Source organism: Ictalurus furcatus, chromosome 19 (assembly GCF_023375685.1).
Source record: "Ictalurus furcatus strain D&B chromosome 19, Billie_1.0, whole genome shotgun sequence".
NCBI classification, from domain to species: domain Eukaryota; kingdom Metazoa; phylum Chordata; class Actinopteri; order Siluriformes; family Ictaluridae; genus Ictalurus; species Ictalurus furcatus.
The window spans coordinates 23,960,700-23,980,166 of NC_071273.1; the positions used below are offsets into that span (position 1 = coordinate 23,960,700).

At 38.9% G+C, this 19,467-nt stretch overlaps 1 protein-coding gene and 4 gene segments (V, D, J or C); 2 read left to right on the forward strand and 3 right to left on the reverse strand.

The window, feature by feature from the left end:
- LOC128623258 (Ig kappa chain V-III region MOPC 63-like) overlaps window positions 1-19,467 on the reverse strand; it is a 149,775-nt gene that overhangs the window by 71,662 nt on the left and 58,646 nt on the right.
- LOC128623257 (immunoglobulin kappa light chain-like) overlaps window positions 1-19,467 on the forward strand; it is a 73,683-nt gene that overhangs the window by 46,697 nt on the left and 7,519 nt on the right. The window lies entirely within an intron of this gene.
- Window positions 1-19,467, reverse strand: part of LOC128623277 (Ig kappa chain V-III region MOPC 63-like) — a 57,535-nt gene that overhangs the window by 36,009 nt on the left and 2,059 nt on the right.
- On the reverse strand, window positions 6,535-8,544 carry LOC128623272 (immunoglobulin kappa variable 6-21-like). The segment is given in 2 exon segments: window positions 6,535-8,267; window positions 8,366-8,544. Coding segments are annotated over 2 exon segments (420 nt in total).
- On the forward strand, window positions 8,628-9,905 carry LOC128623275 (immunoglobulin kappa constant-like). The segment is given in 2 exon segments: window positions 8,628-8,730; window positions 9,438-9,905. Coding segments are annotated over 2 exon segments (399 nt in total).

Below are 19,467 nucleotides of genomic sequence, written 5' to 3' on the forward strand. Positions count from 1 at the left end.
CTAATTTATGAGTAGGAAACACTGCATGCAATACGTCTGAGTAAATAAACAATATCTACAGTACACATACACAAATGGTACAGATGTGTGGTGTATATATAGATGTACGATGGTTAATGGCTCAATAAATCAAGCAATAAATGACGTCAAGATGTATCGAGAGGATATAATGATTTAATACCTTGTATTTAATGGTTTAATACCTATTATTATTATTATTATTATTATTAGTAGTAGTAGTAGTAGTATATTATTGTTATTATTATTAGTAGTAGTAGTAGTAGTAGTAGTAGTAGTAGTAGTATATTATTGTTATTATTATTATTAGTACTAGTAGTAGTATACTGGCTGTATACTAGTAGACTGGCATACCATCATAGCCCTCAGCATATCATCAACAGGCCTTAACAGCACAAACTGTAGCTCTGACCAAAGATTGTCACAGCTCCTGAATGCTCATGCAAAAGTGTTTGAAAAGGGCATTGGTAAACTTAAAGGCATGAAGGCGAAAATTGAATTAAATGAAACAGCGACGGCGAGATTTCATAAAGCACGTCCCGTGCCCTATGCACTACGTCCTAAAGTAGACGCTGAACTTCAAAGCTTGGAGGCATCTGCCATTCTCTCCAAGGATGACTGGAGTGATTGGGCTACAGCCATCGTGCCGATAATCAAGAAAGGGAAAGGTGGAGGTGTTCGTATATGCGGGGACTTCAAAGTGAGTATTAACCCTGTACTGCACACTGTGCAGTACCCCCTACCACGAATTGAAGATATTTTCTCATCTCTGGCAGGAGGGGAGAAGTTTTCAAAGGTTGACTTGTCACAGGCATATCTCCAAATGGAAGTTGAGGAGTCAAGCAGGAAGTACCTAACCATCAACACTCATAAGGGACTGTACCAGTACAATCGTCTTGTGTTCGGTGTGGCATCGGCTCCAGCCATTTGGCAAAGAGCAATGGATCAGCTTCTTCAAGATATACCAGGGACACAGTGTTATCTTGACGACATAATTGTGACAGGCGAGAATGACGAAGAACATCTCCAAAACCTCAGCAAAGTGCTTACCAGGCTAAACGAGTATGGTCTACGGGCAAAGAAAGGGAAGTGTGAGTTTTTCAAGAGTGAAATCTCATATTGTGGACATGTCATTGACAAACATGGCTTACACAAATCACAGGAGAAAGTTGAAGCTGTGCTGCAGGCACCTAGACCAGAAAACATGTCACAACTTAGATCATATTTGGGCCTTGTAACTATTATCACATATTTCTCCCAAATCTTGCTACAGTGCTGCACCCACTTAATGCACTGTTACAGACAGCAACAAAATGGGAGTGGTCAGAAAAAGGTGAGAAAGCATTCAAAGAGACAAAAAGACTGATAACCTCAGATGAACTCCTTACCCACTATGACCCATCACGACCCATCAGACTGGCATGTTATGCGTCTCCATATGGCATTGGTGCCGTTTTATCGCACACTATGGACGATTGATCTGAGCGTCCGATTGCATTTGCTTCAAGATCACTGACGAGTGCAGAACGCAATTATGCACAGATCGATCGAGAGGCCCTTAGTCTAGTATGGGGCATAAAGAAGTTCCATCACTACCTTTATGGCCAAAAGTTCATCTTAGTGACAGATCACCAGCACCTTGTGTCCATCTTCAACCCCGGGAAGGGAATTCCGGTGATCTCAGCCACACGGTTACAACGTTGGGCACTTGTCTTGGGAGCCCATTCCTACGACAGAGTTTAAAGGTATCAAGATGCACAGTAACGCTGATGCTCTGTCACGCCTTCCACCGTCTACAACTGAGGAAGAAAAGCCTAACCTGGACTCTTATTAATACTTTGTGAAGTCTCACTTCAGCATTGTATCTGTAAATATTTCAAGCTGGTTATCTGTCTGTTTTCATTCGTATTATCATCTTAGCCTACTTTATGTTTACTAAAGCAGGTAAACAAGACTTAACTAGACTAACCTTAATTAAACGTCATAAATTAGACCTGAGAGGTGTCATTTATGACATTAAATTTAATTATACAATGAGATGTAGAACAGTGCTCTCTGGGTGAGTCAAGGATATTAATATTTAAATAATAGTATAAAAATGTTTCAATATAATATGTACATTCTTGATTATTTTAAATATAATAAAGGTAATTACTAAGCAGTTATTCAGAGTGATCAGGAAATGTTTGTATGTTTGTAAGTAAATGCTTCATATTTCACAGTATTTATGGGGTGCAGAGCCAACTAAAATGAATGTGTGGTGTATAGATGTAGGAGTTTAAAAAAAGACAAATGCACTACTTGATATTCTATTGTTCCTACTATATTAAATTATCAGATTTTCTCCAAAAGAAAAAAAAAAATATTTCTTAACTGTATGAATTCCAAATAAAACCAAATTCACTCCATCACTTATTATTTCTATCTACTACAGTAACTAGATTTTAAAAGTAATCACTTCATTAAATTTGCATTTAATTATTCCAGTAAATTAAACAACATAAAACAATTACTACGTATTTAAAAATAACAAACATTGAGTTACTTGAGTTGCTGTTTATTCGGATGTTTTGATCACTAGGTGAGAAGTGAGAAACGCTCACACTCCAAACACTCACGTTTATACAAAACCTTAAACATACACAACGATTTAAACTGATATGAAGTGTATAAAGTTTAAAAAGACTGAAAATGTGTTACAGCTAATCACCTTCTAGCACCTGAGATATCAGGTTTGCATGTTCTCCCCCAGTCCAGAGACATTCATGGTAGACTGATTGGCATGTCCAAAGTGTCCGTAGTGTATGAATGGGTTGTATGTGATTGTACGCTGAGATGGACTGGCTCCTTGTCCAGGGTGTACCCCGCCTTGTGCCCTACTCTAGACTCCCGGCCCCCCGCAACCCAGTAGGATAAGCAGGGGGACTTATGGATATGTAAATGGATGTTATTTGTCATAGAAAATATCTCAAATGTACCATTTTAAGGGAAAAAAATAAGGTAATTTTGAATTTGATGACTGCAACACGTCTCAAAACAGTTGGGACTGGGCAACAAAAGGCTGGAAAAGTAAGTATTACTAAAAAGAAACGGCTGGAGGAAAATTCTGCAACTAATTAGGTTAATTGGCAAAAGGTCAGTAACATGAAAATGATACTCCAATACACTGGTAAACAGCTAAAATAAATCCTTGTAAACGTCCACATATTTACGGACCTGACTGTACCTCACATTTCTACTGTTTCCTGTTTAAACAGATCAATTTCTCTTACTCCAGTCAGCTGAAGTTACCACAGCAGAACTTTAATCAAGGTGCAGAAACACCTGGATTCTTGTGCAAATGTGAAATTAGTGTTATTTTAATAGATTTGAAAAATAAAACTTGAGAACTGTTTGTTTAGCATTAGCATTACAGTTTCACACAAAGGTGATGTAATGTGGGCGGGGTTAACGGGCTGAGGTAAATCCGTCATGATGGAGATCACAAAAAAGGTTTCAAACTCTTTTCTTGTTTAAACCTTCAACAAGTCAACAATTTATTCGGGTATTATTAAACAAGTCCTGTTTAACCAGGTTTAATACTTAAAAAGAATCATGATACCCCTCTGGCGCACTGATTTTCGGACTACTGTGTAGTAGGCATTACGTCATTTCCGCCGCAGCCCCTGCTATGACAGAGTGATTGAAACAACCAGTGCTCGCGCCAGAGTACACGTCATCGGAGAAGAGTCACTGCGAGGGGGTGGACATGTTACTGTTTTTATTTAAACATTATGAGGACATACCTTTTTAATATTTATGTGGAGGGATAAATCATTTATAATAAACACTGCAACATTCCATAAAGAAATAAGACTTGTTGACTTTGGTGACTATAATCGTGTCACTCGTTTAAAAAAACGGGCTGGAACGTTATTTGGTACGTCGTTGTGACGAATAATCTGTGAGAAATAAAACATCAAAAGGGGGAATAATCTTCTGAAACTTGGAACTCTTCAGGGAGTAGTGAAGTGTTGTTCATGAAGGATTCGTTCATTTTGAATGAAATTTTAATATGACTCGGGAACAAAGTTGACACAGATTGATTCGTTCGTTTCTTTATGACTGCGCATGCGCAGAAACATCTCCACAGGTTCTGTACGGGAAACCGAAATGATTAGTCGTTGAACCGGAAGAGTTCAAGGTGAACTTAACATTTCTGTACACACACACTTTAATTGTATTCTACTGAAATGAACAAAACGACTTTGAAATAAAGATTCGTTCATTTTGCAGGACGAGATTCAAAGATCTGAACCAGTAAAATAATCCTAACTTCCCAAAACTATCAGGGAGAAGAGTTTTCTCTTTTATATACAGTATATAAGAGCAATCTTATCTTTAATTCTCTCATATCCCTCCTTTCTTCTTTCCTCCTCTTTTCATTCAGTTTCCTCTGCTTCTCTTTTTCACTGTTACATTTCTTTTTTATCTTATTTTAACCTGCCGCAAAGCGCTTCCATACTACACCAATCGCTCCTTTACAAAAGTGTGACGAAGAACAGCAGTATAGTTTGGCCTTAAATATCCTGCCTAGCAGCTGCAGGTAATGCAGGTTAATCATCCTGGAGGATTCTGGGTAACTGAGTTCTCTGGAGTGAGTTTATCTCACCGCGCACCGCTGCTGCCCTCTGCTGGCTGCCGGTGGTGTAGCGTGGCCTCATTATTATTATTATGGAATGGGACTAGTGGAATAGTGAGGAGGATTTTGAGGCTGAGGAGCAGGCTTGTACAGATACGTGTGGTGGAAATCCAGGAGGAAACAAGGGTTAGTTTGATGTGTTTTAATAAAGAGACATGAATAGATGGTGAGATTCAGTACTGGGAAGAATTAATTATAGGCTTCTGTACAATTACAGCACAGGAAAGGAAACAAGACCACTTCTCTTATTGATTGTGACAGGAAGTCGTAGTCTCTCTCTCTCTCTCTCTCTCAGTAATAGTGTCTAGAAATAGTTTTTATGATTTTATATTTGGTTTACTGTTACAAATCAGATGGTCGGGGGTTCAAGCCTCGACTACCAAGCTGTCATGGTTGGGCCCTTGAGCAAGGCCCTTAACGCTCTCTCATCCAGGGGTGCTGTATCATGGCTGACCCTGTTCTCTGACCCCAGCTTCCTAACATGCTGGGATATGTGAATAAAATATTTTTTAATTGAATGTATATGTAACAAAATAAAGGCTGCTTCTAGGATGCTTAAAAGAAACAAAGAGAGCAAGACTCTCAAAACCAGAGCAAGGATAATACACATTATCAGACTTAGCAATGAGAGTAACTAACAGAGCGGTACACACATTATAGCAAATGAGATGAACTGGTAACAGGTGAGAAGATCAGAACTTGGGGAGCTGGAATGGGTGTCATGGGTGGAAACTGGGGATGTGGGCGTGGCTACAGACTAAATCAGTTATGACATCACCACATACAGTAACTACTAATTTAAATTTTGAGTGTGTGTATTGCAGCGTTGTGTAAAGAAGTGTGTCTTGTTCCAAATATTATGAGCATTTTTAGAGTTAGTGCTCATGAACTAGAGCTGTGTGTGTGTGTGTGTGTGTGTGTGTGTGTGTGTGTGTGTGTGCAGTGGAAGGTAGACCCGAGTCAGCAGATCTAAGGGCATTTTCACACCTGGCTCATTTGGAGCGTTTGTTTCGGAACCTGGTGTGTTTTCTCCCTTGGTTCGGTTCATTTAGACATATATGAACACTGCAATCTTGCTCGGATCCGCACCAAAACAATCTGTAATCGTTTACAATTCGGTTCCTCACACCTGACTTGCATAAACGCATTTTGGGACAATTTTAAATTGCCTTGTGAAAGCAAACCGAGCCAAGGACAAAATGAAACATTTGAACAATTTATGTCCCCGTTTCAGAACAAATCACAGATCTACAGGTCTGAAAACGCTCTAAGAGAGTGGAATGGTCAGTAGGACTGGAGAAGTGCACAAAGGTAAGCTAGGCTCAGTCCATTATTGTGTTCGATGTAATGGTGAGGAGTTTAAAAGAAGTACCAGCCGTTATTGGACGTCAGTGTAATCCTAACCCTAACTGTATTAGATACAGAATTTATATCTTTCTTATAGAAAGTTTGTGATCAAAATGAACAAAAAGGAGTGATTATGGATAAATGATCAAATGAAAATCAGCGACCCTGCTGTGAGCAGCTGTTGACCACACCAGCATGAGTTGTGTGACAGTACTGATCTCCTGCATATTCAAGTGACTTTTACAAATTCTGTCCCATAATCCACTCCCACTGAACCCAGGTGGAATCCCACACTGATGCTGATATACATTGGGGGAAATAATTATTGAACGCGTCAACAGTTTTTTTCAGTGAATATATTTCCAATGAGGCTATTCACATGCAATTTTCAGCAGACATCAGTATTAACTCAAGAAATCCACACATATAAAAAATTCACAACATTAAAGTCCATAAATGAAGTTGTGTGTAATAAAGAGGAATGACTTGGGGGAAAAAGTATTGAACACGCTAACTGAAATGTGTTTAATACTTAGTGGAGAAGCCTTTGTTTGTAATGATGCTTCAAGACACTTCCTGTATGAAAAAATTAATGGGCCGCAGTATTCAGGTGTGATTTTGGCCCGTTCTTCTAAACATATTGTCTTTAAAGCTTGTTCAATTGGTTTCGAGTCAGGTGATTGACTGGGCCATTCTAACACCTTGATTTTTTTTTCTCTGAAACCAGTTGAGAGTTTCCTTTGCTGATTGCTTTGGATCCTGCTGGAAGCTCCACCCACATCTCATCTTCATCATCCTGGTGGATGGCAGCACATTCTTTTCAAGAATCTCTCGGTAAATGGCTCCATTCATCGTTCCTGCCAATACCATGTGATGAAAAACAGCCCCACACCATGATGCTTCACCTCCAAACTTCACTGGTGGTGTAGTGTTTTTAGGGTGATGTGCAGTGACATTTCTTCTCCAAACATGGTGTGTAGTATGACACCCAGAAAGTTCAATTTTGCTCTCATCTGACCAGACTACACTCTCCCAGTATTTCACAGGCTTGTCCAAATGAGTTGTAGCAAACTTTAAACGAGCTTCGGCATGCCTTTTGTTTAGTAATGGAGTCTTGCTCGGTGAGCGTGAGCAATGGAGTGCATTGCCTATTGTTTTCTCTGTGACAATGGCTCCTGCTGCCTCCAAGTGTTTCTGGAGCTCTTTCCGAGTGGTCCTTGGCTCTTGGGCTACTCTTCTGACTATTCTTCTGACTCCTGGGTCAGAAATCTTCCGAGGAGCTCCTGTGCGATGACGGAGTGATGTTGCTTCCACCTGTGGATAATGGCCCCAGTGGTGCTTACTGGAGGATTCAGAAGTTTTGAAATACGTCTATATCCGATTCCATCAATATGTTTTTCAACAATAATGTTCCAAAAGTCTTGGGAGCGCTCTTTGATTTTACCCATCATTAGATGTTTCATGTGTGACACCTTTGTAACAAAAAGCCTTTTTATAGACCATCAATGTACTAACCCAGCTGATATTAATGTGCACAGATAGGGGGTGTAATTACTTACAGATTTCAGATGGTTCCTTTCCTTACCTTGCCTTGGAGAAATGCTTTTTCTTAGCGTGTTCAATACTTTTTTCCTGTGTCATTCCACTTTATTACACATAACTTGATGGACTTTTATGTTGTAAATTCTTTATATTTATGGTTTTCTTGAGAGAAAGGTAGACTCCTCTCACAGATGTGTGTGTGCATTAGTGAGTTAGTGTGGTGTGTTTTCTCTCGTCCACAGTGTGTCATTGTGCTGTATCACATCCTCCCCCTCAGCACCTGCAGTCGCTCCCAGCTGCAGCAGTGCTTCTCTGTGCACTCTCACTGACCGAGGTTTTTGTACGGCGCTCTAACACTGTGTGAACACATAGCTACTACCGATCTCATGTACACTCTGACAGTAGTAATCTCCTGCATCTTCAGTCTGGACTCCTCTGATGGTCAGAGTGAAGTCAGTATTAGATCCACTGCCACTGAAACGAGCTGGAGTTCCTGACTGTAAGCTAGTAGCCAAGTAGATCAGGAGTTTAGGAGCTTCTCCAGGTTTCTGCAGGTACCAGTGTAGAACGCTACCAACATACACTCTGCTACTGGTTCTACAGTTGAAGGTGACTGTTTCTTCTGGATCAACAGTTTGCACTGAAGGTGTCTGAGTCACAGTCACCTGACCTCTGGATCCTGAAGAGAAACATAGATTGTGTTTCTATGCTGTAAAGTGGTGTAGAATTCCTATGAAATGAAGTGTGTGAGGCTGTGAGTTGATGTTAAACTCTCACCTTGAGTCCAGAGGGCCAGTGTGCAGATGAAGACGCTGATCAAAGTCATGGTTGCTGTGGGTGAAGTTGCTGAGCAGCAGCTCTCAGTCATGAAGTGTTAAAGTCACAGGGCTATAAACACTCGCAGAGCACTGAAGCATGGACTGGCAATGCAAAGTGTGTGTGTGTGTGTGTGTGTGTGTGTGCCTGCGTGTGTGTGTGTGTATGTGCCTGCGTATGTGTGTGTGTGTGTGAGTGCGTGTGTGTGTTTGTGTGTGTGTGTGTGTGTGTGCACTGCAGTGTGATGGAGGTTTTTGTACGATGGTTTCATTGGAATGTATCACTGTGGAACACTTTTGGTGGAGGCTCCAAACTCGTGGTGAACAGTAAGTGTGTTTTCTTCTTTTAACACAAAATCCATTTAGTTCATTACTAATTACATGAATAAATAAACTTAAACTAAACAGATTATTTATGTTTATAATTGCATCATTGATGTTATTGTGTATTATTAAGCTCTGATGAGGAACACATTTCAGTATCAGAACAGATCCCATATCAATGTTCTTGAACATTCAACAAATCTACAATTATTGATGTTAAATATGTAATAATTACACACTCGCTATATATTCGACATGCAATAACTCTGCAGTTCCTCTATAATAAACATTTAATAAATAGAGTTACTTTGTGCGGATGCAAAATCCAGATGAAAGCTGCTGTGTGTGTTTGTGTTAAACAATGAATATTTCTGTAATCAGCTACATTTGTATTTGCTGCAGTTAAATATGCTGAAGGTTTGAACTATAAAGTAATAACACTTGTTATAAAAAATGATTTTCCCCAGATAAATTACAGTGTGGAACATGTTTGTTTTGTCTCTGCACTGAAACTGATGTCAAATAATAAAGTACTCAATGAAACTCAGTCATGAAGTCAGACTTTATTAGACTTAATTACTCTGTAAGATCAGACAGTTCCACAAAGTTGCAGAAATATTTCATAATCATTTCTAATTGTGTGTGTGTGTGTGTGTGTGTGTGTGTGTGTGTGTGTGTGTGTGTGTGTGTGTGTGTGTTCTCCTCTCCAGCGGCTCCCACAGCTCCCTCCGTGTCTCTGCTCCCTCCGTCCCCTCTGCAGCTGTCTGAGGGATCGGCCTCGCTGCTCTGCCTGCTGTCTGGCTACTCTCCACAGGGGGCGCTGGTGAGCTGGACAGTGGACGGCTCACAGGTGAAGAACGAGGTTCTGACCAGCGCAGAAGAAGAGAAGAACGGCCGTTACAGCCGCAGCAGCACCCTGACCCTCAGCAAAGACCTCTGGGAAAAGGGGGAGGAGTTCAGCTGTAGGGTCTCCCATAACAACGTGGATCATCCGGTCACGTTCAGAAAGAGTCAGTGTGAAGGCTAGTGGATCCATGATAGAGTTTAACATAGAGCTGCTTATGATCCATCTACAATAGAGTTTCAATTCTACACAATGCTGACATTTCTGTCTTTACTCTCTTCACTGTCCTGTTGCTCTTCCTGTAGTTTTTGCTGAAATAAAGCTGAGTTTTGGACGTTGTGTGTTCTTTTATTGGAGTTAATAGTGATGATCAGTGTGATGAGAGAGTGGGATTAGCTGTAGATTCAGTGCTGTGTGTTGTGCTTCAGTGAGTTTGACTGAAGGAAGTTTTACATCTGGTGAAGTTTCTGCTCTATTCTGGGAGAAATGAAACTCTTCAGTCCTGTTAATGCAAATCTCACTTACACCTCACTGCTTTCTCTCTCTAACACACTCTCTCACTTTCTCTCTCTCTTACATGAAATAACCTTTTCATAAACCATACCTTGTATCTTATTCGGACTTAATTATAACAATACAGACACAGGTGTGGCTCCTGCTTGGTTGAAAGAAAACCCATACCCACTCCGGCCCCTTAAGGATAAGATTGGACACCCCTAGATTACAGGCTACAAACGTGGTTTCCAATTGATCCCTTTTATTAGCAATGTCTAACAAAGAGTAATCCATCCATCCATTTTCTGTACCACTTATCCTTCAGGGTCACGGGGAACCTGGAGCCTATACCAGGAAGCATCGGGCACAAGGTGGGGTACACCCTGGACAAGGTGCCGATCCATCAAACAATCACCTACACAATCAGTATATGAATGGGTGTGTATGTGATTGCGCGCTGAGATGGACTGGCTCCTTGTCCGTGGTGCACCCCGCCTGGTATCCTACTCTAGGCTCCAGGCCCCCCGCAACCCAGTAGGAAAAGCAGGGGGACTTATGGATATGAAAATGAATGTTATTTGTCATAGAAAATATTTCAAATGTACAAAAAATAAGGTCATTTTGAATTTGATGGCTGCAACTCAAAAAAGTTGGGACGGGGCAACAAAAGGCTGGAAAAATAAGTGTTACTAAAAAGAAACAGCTGGAGGAAAATTCTGCGACTAATTAGGTTAATTGGCAAAAGGTCAGTAACATGAAAATGATACTCCAATGCACTGGTAAACAACTAAAATAAAACCTTTTAATTGTCCACATATTTACGGACCTGACTGTACCTCACATTTCTACTGTTTCCTGCTTAAACAGATCAATTTCTCTTACTCCAGTCAGCTGAAGTTACCACAGCCGAACTTTAATCAAGGTGCAGAAACACCTGGATTCTTGTGCAAATGTGAAATTAGTGTTATTTTAATAGATTTGAAAAATAAAACTTGAGAAATGTTTGATTAGCATTAGCATCACAGTTTCACACAAAGGTGCCATTGTAGCTCAGGGAGAAATAAAATCTGACAGATTTTAACAAACATTCTTCAGTTTGTAATCATTTTACTAAATACTTTCACAAAATTTTAGATTTGGATCACATAATCTCACAAGGAATTCATGATCTATCCAGAACCCAGCGTATAGAGGCTGAGTGAATGTGGTGTGGACTCTGTGGAGGAGCTTCATCGTGTCAGAGACTGAAAATTATATTAACATAGACATGTTTTAACACTGTTACAGAGCTTAGCACATTCATGTGTGTAAAATGAAGTATGAATGTTCTCGTGTGTTTAAAGCTGCACTGACTGGTCTGACCTGTAAGAGTCCTTACTAGAACCAGAAGATGCGACCACATCACCCCGATCTTATCCACACTGCACTGGCTCCCAGTAAAATTTTACACTGATTATAAAATATTACTATTGACCTATAGAGCACTGAACGGTCTCACACCACAGTACCTGAGCGAACTTTTGGTCTTTTATGATCCGTCACACCTACTTCCATCAAAAGGTGCAGGCTATTTGTTGGTACCTGAAATAGTGAAGGCTACAGCAGGGTGTAGAGCTTTCTCTTACAAAGCCCCACAGTTATGGAACAGATTATTTTTGTTTAGTACTTATACTATTGCAGATAAATATTCGATTAAATTGTAGTTTCTCAGGCCACATGTGATGCAGATACTTGTAATAAGTACTTTCTTTCTGCTGGCTCAATTTCTGATTCTATCATTTAGATGCTCGTGCTCTTACGGGAACTTCTGAGTCTATCCGGCATTGCCCTGTGCAGTTGTTCACATTTTCTCCTGTTACCACCACACACGTCTATGAATCTTTAATGAAATTAGACAATAAAAAATCAGCTGGAACTGATAAGATTGAGCCCTATTTCTTAAGAATTGCAGCAAATATCGTGGCAGAGCCTATTTCATCTATATTTAATTGAAGTTTAACTTCTAACGTTATGCCTAGAATGTAATCCCAAATGATATAATCAGATCTTTATAGGAAACAGTCTTGTGCAGCTTTATTTGTTGATCTTTCAAAAGCATTTGATTCTGTAGATCATAATTTATTATTACAGAGACTCAAGCATATAGGTCTTAGTGAGGTTGTTTTAAAATGGTTTGAAAACTATCTTTCTGAACAAACTCAATCGTAAATATGATTTTATATATACATATTTATAATACATTCATTCAGCTGCATCCTTACTCAAAACACTGGACGCTGTCTATCATGCTGCTCTACGCTTTGTTTGTTGTGCGAGTCACGTACACACACACTACTTGTGGATATATAAGAAACACTAATCTTTTAACTTTTAAACTAAGTTACTGCACGAGATCTACAACTCAAATTCGGCTGAAAGTCCCAGGGGTACATTCAAAATTTGGTAAGACAGCTTTCTCTTTTTATGCTCCTTGGGTATGGAATGAATTGCCAAATGTATTCAACTTAGATATCTTTCCTTCTTTGAGTACTTTTAAAGGTCTTTTGAAAACTGCTTTAAAGGAAACGTGTAATTGTTTTTATTGATCGGTTTTTATACATTGACTGTATGTTTTTTTGTTGTTGTTGATTTGTTTTTTCATGTGTGTACTTGTAGTATTTGCTATTTCTGCTGAGTTTTATTGTGAAACTTAAATGTGTCGCCGTCTTGATCAGGACTTAAGAGATTGTACTATCTCAATGGAACCTTCCTGGTTAAGTAAAGGGGAAATAAATAAAGTACATCTATGCATAGGATGAGTAACTTGTGTAAACCTCTTTTGATTGGCTTTGAATCATATAAATGATAACATGAGAGAGAGAAGACAGGAACGACTGTTTATAGTTGCTGTACTGTAAGTGAGAACAGGATCTAACTTGTTCAGCATGGGGACGTGCTGTTAAAGGAAAATGATCAGCTTTGGGGCGGTAACAGAAATCCTGCTACATCACACCTCCCTGTTGTGGATTTCCAGAAAAAGTGTATTATTCCTCATATATCCTACTAACTATTTATCAGAATACAGTCATAAAGTCCATGAGCTGTCATGTAGGTCTAGTAGCTGCTCATAAAACCAGATTCAAACTTCAGTGTGTGAGGTGGATGAAAAATATCTGCTGCCATCTAGTGGTCACAATGAACATTTTCAGCATGCATGTGAGAAAGAATTAATTTTTTTGTTACAGCTGACATACAAATTCAAAACAACAAAGAAATTAATCAAAACAGAAATATTCACATATGTACAAAAAGCACTAACTGAACAACAGGGCAGCATTTCGGTGTGTTTTATGTTTAAGACAAGATAAGGAGTTGTACAGTGATTTCCAGTGAAATAAAAGACAAGATATGAGAATAAATAAATAAAGTTTAAAAAAAAGATTGAATTTTGAAGTTATGTTCAGTTTCAAAGGCTATGACTTTGTGTTTGTGTGTGTGTGCGCACTTTTTGTTTGCACACAGTATGCAGCTTGGGATAAAAGAGGAACCAAGTAATGCATGTAGCTGTATAATAGAGTACAATAATAATAAAGATATGAATAATTATTAAGAAGTATTTGCATTAAAAGGTAATAAAAATAAAAAGTAACCGTCTTGTGATGATAATTTGAGAAACTCATTAATGAGTAGGAAACACTGTACACAATACATCTGAGTAATAAAACAATATCTACAGTACACATACACAAATGGTACAGATGTGTGGTGTATATATAGATGTACGGTAGAGATGTGTGGTGTATATAGATGTACGGTACAGATGTGTGGTGTATATATAGATGTACGGTAGAGATGTGTGGTGTATATATAGATGTATGGTAGAGATGTGTGGTGTATATATAGATGTACGGTACAGATGTGTGGTGTATATATAGATGTACGGTAGAGATGTGTGGTGTATATATAGATGTACGGTAGAGATGTGTGGTGTGTATATATAGATGTACGGTAGAGATGTGTGGTGTGTATATAGATGTACGGTAGAGATGTGTGGTGTATATATAGATGTACGGTAGAGATGTGTGGTGTATATATAGATGTACGGTAGAGATGTGTGGTGTGTATATATAGATGTACGGTAGAGATGTGTGGTGTGTATATATAGATGTACGGTAGAGATGTGTGGTGTGTATATATAGATGTACGGTAGAGATGTGTGGTGTATAAATAGATGTATGGTAGAGATGTGTGGTGTGTATATATAGATGTATGGTAGAGATGTGTGGTGTATATATAGATGTACGGTACAGATGTGTGGTGTGTATATATAGATGTACGGTAGAGATGTGTGGTGTGTATATATAGATGTATGGTAGAGATGTGTGGTGTATATATAGATGTACGGTACAGATGTGTGGTGTGTATATATAGATGTATGGTAGATATGTGTGGTGTATAAATAGATGTATGGTAGAGATGTGTGGTGTATATATAGATGTACGGTAGAGATGTGTGGTGTATAAATAGATGTATGGTAGAGATGTGTGGTGTGTATATATAGATGTATGGTAGAGATGTGTGGTGTGTATATATAGATGTATGGTAGAGATGTGTGGTGTATATATAGATGTATGGTAGAGATGTGTGGTGTGTATATATAGATGTATGGTAGAGATGTGTGGTGTATATATAGATGTACGGTAGAGATGTGTGGTGTATATATAGATGTACGGTACAGATGTGTGGTGTGTATATATAGATGTATGGTACAGATGTGTGGTGTGTATATATAGATGTACGGTACAGATGTGTGGTGTGTATATATAGATGTACGGTACAGATGTGTGGTGTGTATATATAGATGTATGGTACAGATGTGTGGTGTATATATAGATGTACGGTAGAGATGTGTGGTGTATATATAGATGTACGGTAGAGATGTGTGGTGTATATATAGATGTACGGTAGAGATGTGTGGTGTATATATAGATGTACGGTACAGATGTGTGGTGTATATATAGATGTACGGTAGAGATGTGTGGTGTATATATAGATGTATGGTAGAGATGTGTGGTGTGTATATAGATGTACGGTAGAGATGTGTGGTGTATATATAGATGTATGGTAGAGATGTGTGGTGTATATATAGATGTACGGTAGAGATGTGTAGTGTATATATAGATGTACAGTAGAGATGTGTGGTGTATATATAGATGTACAGTAGAGATGTGTAGTGTATATATAGATGTACAGTAGAGATGTGTAGTGTATATATAGATGTACAGTAGAGATGTCTGGTGTATATATAGATGTATGGTAGAGATGGTACACATATAGAGATAGTGTAGTTAGAGATAATGTGCTGAAATGCAAGGTGAATGAGCAAAGCCTCACAGCAGCTGTTTACAACTATGCATTTATAAAAAATAAATAAATAAATAAATAAATAAATAAATAAGGTGAAATGTCCCATTGCAGATGTGAACATTAACTCTAACATAATAAAAAATTTTGTTGAACCAGTCCTGTCCAGATGAAGCTGAGGAGAGAGCTAAGATTGCTCGAGAGAACGACGCTCAACTGGAGCATGAGAACGCCTTCCTGAAGGACCAGGTACAAACACTGCAAGGGTCAGTGGAGAAGTTGGAGGGACAACTCCATGAGACCCAAAGGATTTATGAAGAGATACTGAACGTAAGTGAGAAAAGAATTAATAACAGTTTAGAGGTGCACATAAAAAGAGATTTTTACAATCGTATGGCCAAAAGTAAAACAAATACCTGCAAACTAAAAACAATTGCCGATGTGAACATTAAGCACTCATTACATTTGAACCTCTTTTACCTCATGGTTGTTTTCTAGGAGCGAGACTGGAAGGATCACAGAACCCTTTTGTCCCAGTATGAAAACATTAAGGTAAGCTTCTTTCTCATGAAGCCACGACTGCTGTTGTGTGTGTGTGTGTGTGTGTGTGTGTGTGTGTAAGAAATGTTTTGTAGCCAGAGGAGTAAATACGTAATGTTGGGAAATTTTAAAATCCAGTCATTGGGCAATCGTGCATTATTTATCACTCGAGCTCATAATTGATCTCAACAAGCTTTCTATCTAATATGACTGAGTAAGGTAGTTAACTGTCTTCTAAACAACAACATCTATTCCAAATCAGGGGACTCTTGTTTATCATCTGGAAAAGAATGGCCACCTAATAATATTTGATCAGAATTACTTTAGAGTTTGGGTTTCTCATGTTCCAGAAAGATCTGAAAAGATCTCTGGACACTCTCATAATCTACTACAAAGCTAGTACACGGTGCAGTATTGAATCAGTCTGAGGTCCTTCAAGCAGCATTTATAACACTTATATATGCTTTTCCTGTATGATTTTTGTTTAATAACGATGGAGAAAACACATTTAGGTAACAGGGAACAACATGCATAATGAATGCAGAATTTTATTTTAAGTAATAAAATGATTCTCTTTAGAGACTCAGTTATGTGATGTCCTGCACACAGCGTGTGGACTGCCTGATCTGTGGAGTGGCAGCTCTAGAAAAATTATTTCTTTTGGGATATTCGGGCCAGTTGTTATAGAAACACGGTAGAAATATGGCTTAGTACGGCAGTATTTTGGTCCGGCTACTGGAACAAACCACTGACCAAAAAAAATTGTGCTCCTTTGATTCATATCTGTATTTGTATCTGACTTTGTGTCTGTTCATTCTTAATAATTCTTTTATGTTCCATCTGTTGGTCGTTGAACTTCAAGGGCTCTCTGGCTGAAGCTCAGCAGAATGCTGAGAACACTCAGGACTGCAGTACTCAGCTGGAGAATGAGATGCTCACCCTGATGAAACAACTGAAGGTATACAAGGTTCAGCTGAGGACTGTCTACAGAACTCTATTGTCAGATGACGCTTAAGGTAAGTGAGAAAAGCTTTCCATTAAGCTGTACTTTTGAATAATAATATGAATCTGCTTTTGCTGCCTGTTGAATTACACTACAGGCTGAACTCCTGATACTCAGTAAATAATGCTAACATATTTCTGTTTGTTCTCTTTTTAACGTGGAATCAATGAAGTCAACGAAGCTGAAAATATAAGATCACCAACAAAGATGCTGCACATCGTTTAACATAAAGAACATAAAAAATAATTGATGAAACAAGAAAGAAATAAAGAATGATCTATGAAACATTTTGAAATGTTCCTTTTATATTAGGGATGTCACGATTCCATAAACATATCTTACGATACTGTACCAGCTGAAGTATCACGATAGCATGCAATATTGTGTTCATTCATCATTCAAATCTACAAAATGAACCAAATTCACAGAAATACATAGGTATCAATGAAAAGAGACGAACTGAATGTCTCTCTGAAGACTTTATTAATGAGAATGAAGAACTGGCTGTTGGAAAAGCTCAAGAACAATCATACAGTTGGCAAGTAACTAATTCAACGTGTCACATATTTCATCTTTTGTTCCCTCGAGCAGTGAAATCATGCGAATGGAAATTGTCCTCGGAGTACGAAGAATGAACACGACACTAGGAATAAATAACCGAAATTGGAAAGTTGAAGTTTAGTTTTTTTTAGCAACAGCACTAAAGGCAAAATGCACATGAGGAAAGTGAACTGAATTAGTGATGTAATGTGGGCGTGGTTAACGGGCTGAGGTAAATCCGTTACCGTTAGCTTGGCCGGCTAAGTCATGATGGAGATCATGAAAAAGGTTTCAAACTGTTTTCTTGTTTAAACCTTGAACAAGTTAACAATTTATTCGGGTATTATTAAACAAGTCCTGTTTAACCAGGTTTAATACTTAAAAAGAATCATACTGCCCCTCTGGCGCACTGATTTTCGGACTACTGTGTAGTAGGTATTACGTCACTTCCGCCGCAGACCCTGCTATGACAGAGTGATTGAACAACCAGCGCTCGCACCAGAGTACACGTCATCAGAGAAGAGTCACGGCGAGGGGGTGGACACGTTACTGTTTTTATTTAAACATTATGAGAACATACCTTTTTAATATTTATGTGTAGGGATAAATCGTTTATAATAAACACTGCAACATTCCATAAAGAAATAAGACGTTGATTTTTGTGACTATAATCGTGTCACTCGTTTAAAAAAACGGGCTGGAACGTTATTTGGTACGTCGTTGTGACGAATAATCTGTGAGGAATAAAACATCAACAGGGGAATAATCTTCTAAAACTTGGAACTCTTCAGGGAGTAGTGAAGTGTTGTTCATGAAGGATTCGCTCATTTTGAATGAATCTTTAATATGACTCGGGAACAAAGTTGACACAGATTGATTCGTTCGTTTCTTTATGACTGCGCATGCGCAGAAACATCTCCACAGGTTCTGTACGGGAAACCGAAATGATTAGTTGTTGAACCGGAAGAGTTCAAGGTGAACTTATAATTTCTGTACACACACACTTTAATTGTATTCTACTGAAATGAACAAAACGACTTTGAAATAAAGATTCGTTCATTTTGCAGGACGAGATTCAAAGATCTGAACCAGTAAAATAATCCTAACTTCCCAAAACTATCAGGGAGAAGAGTTTTCTCTTTTATATACAGTATATAAGAGCAATCTTATCTTTAATTCTCTCATATCCCTCCTTTCTTCTTTCCTCCTCTTTTCATTCAGTTTCCTCTTTTAACCTGCCGCAAAGCGCTTCCATACTACACCAATCGCTCCTTTACAAAGGTGTGACCAAGAACAGCAGCATAGTTTGGCCTTAAATATCCTGCCTAGCAGCTGCAGGTAATGCAGGTTAATCATCCTGGAGGATTCTGGGTAACTGAGTTCTCTGGAGTGAGTTTATCTCACCGCGCACCGCTGCTGCCCTCTGCTGGCTGCCGGTGGTGTAGCGTGGCCTCATTATTATTATTATGGAATGGGACTAGTGGAATAGTGAGGAGGACTTTGAGGCTGAGGAGCAGGCTTGTACAGATACGTGTGGTGGAAATCCAGGAGGAAACAAGGGTTAGTTTGATGTGTTTTAATAAAGAGACATGAATAGATGGTGAGATTCAGTACTGGGAAGAATTAATTATAGGCTTCTGTACAATTACAGCACAGGAAAGGAAACAAGACCACTTCTCTTATTGATTGTGACAGGAAGTCGTAGTCTCTCTCTCTCTCTCTCTCTCTCTCTCTCTCTCTCTCTCTCTCTCTCTCTCTCTCTCTCTCAGTAATAGTGTCTAGAAATAGTTTTAATGATTTTATATTTGGTTTACTGTTACAAATCAGATGGTGGGGGGTTCAAGCCCAAACCATCAAGCTGTCATTTTTGGGCCCTTGAGCAAGGCCCTTAACGCTCTCTCATCCAGGGGTGCTGTATCATGGCTGACCCTGTTCTCTGACCCCAGCTTCCTAACATGCTGGGATATGTGAATAA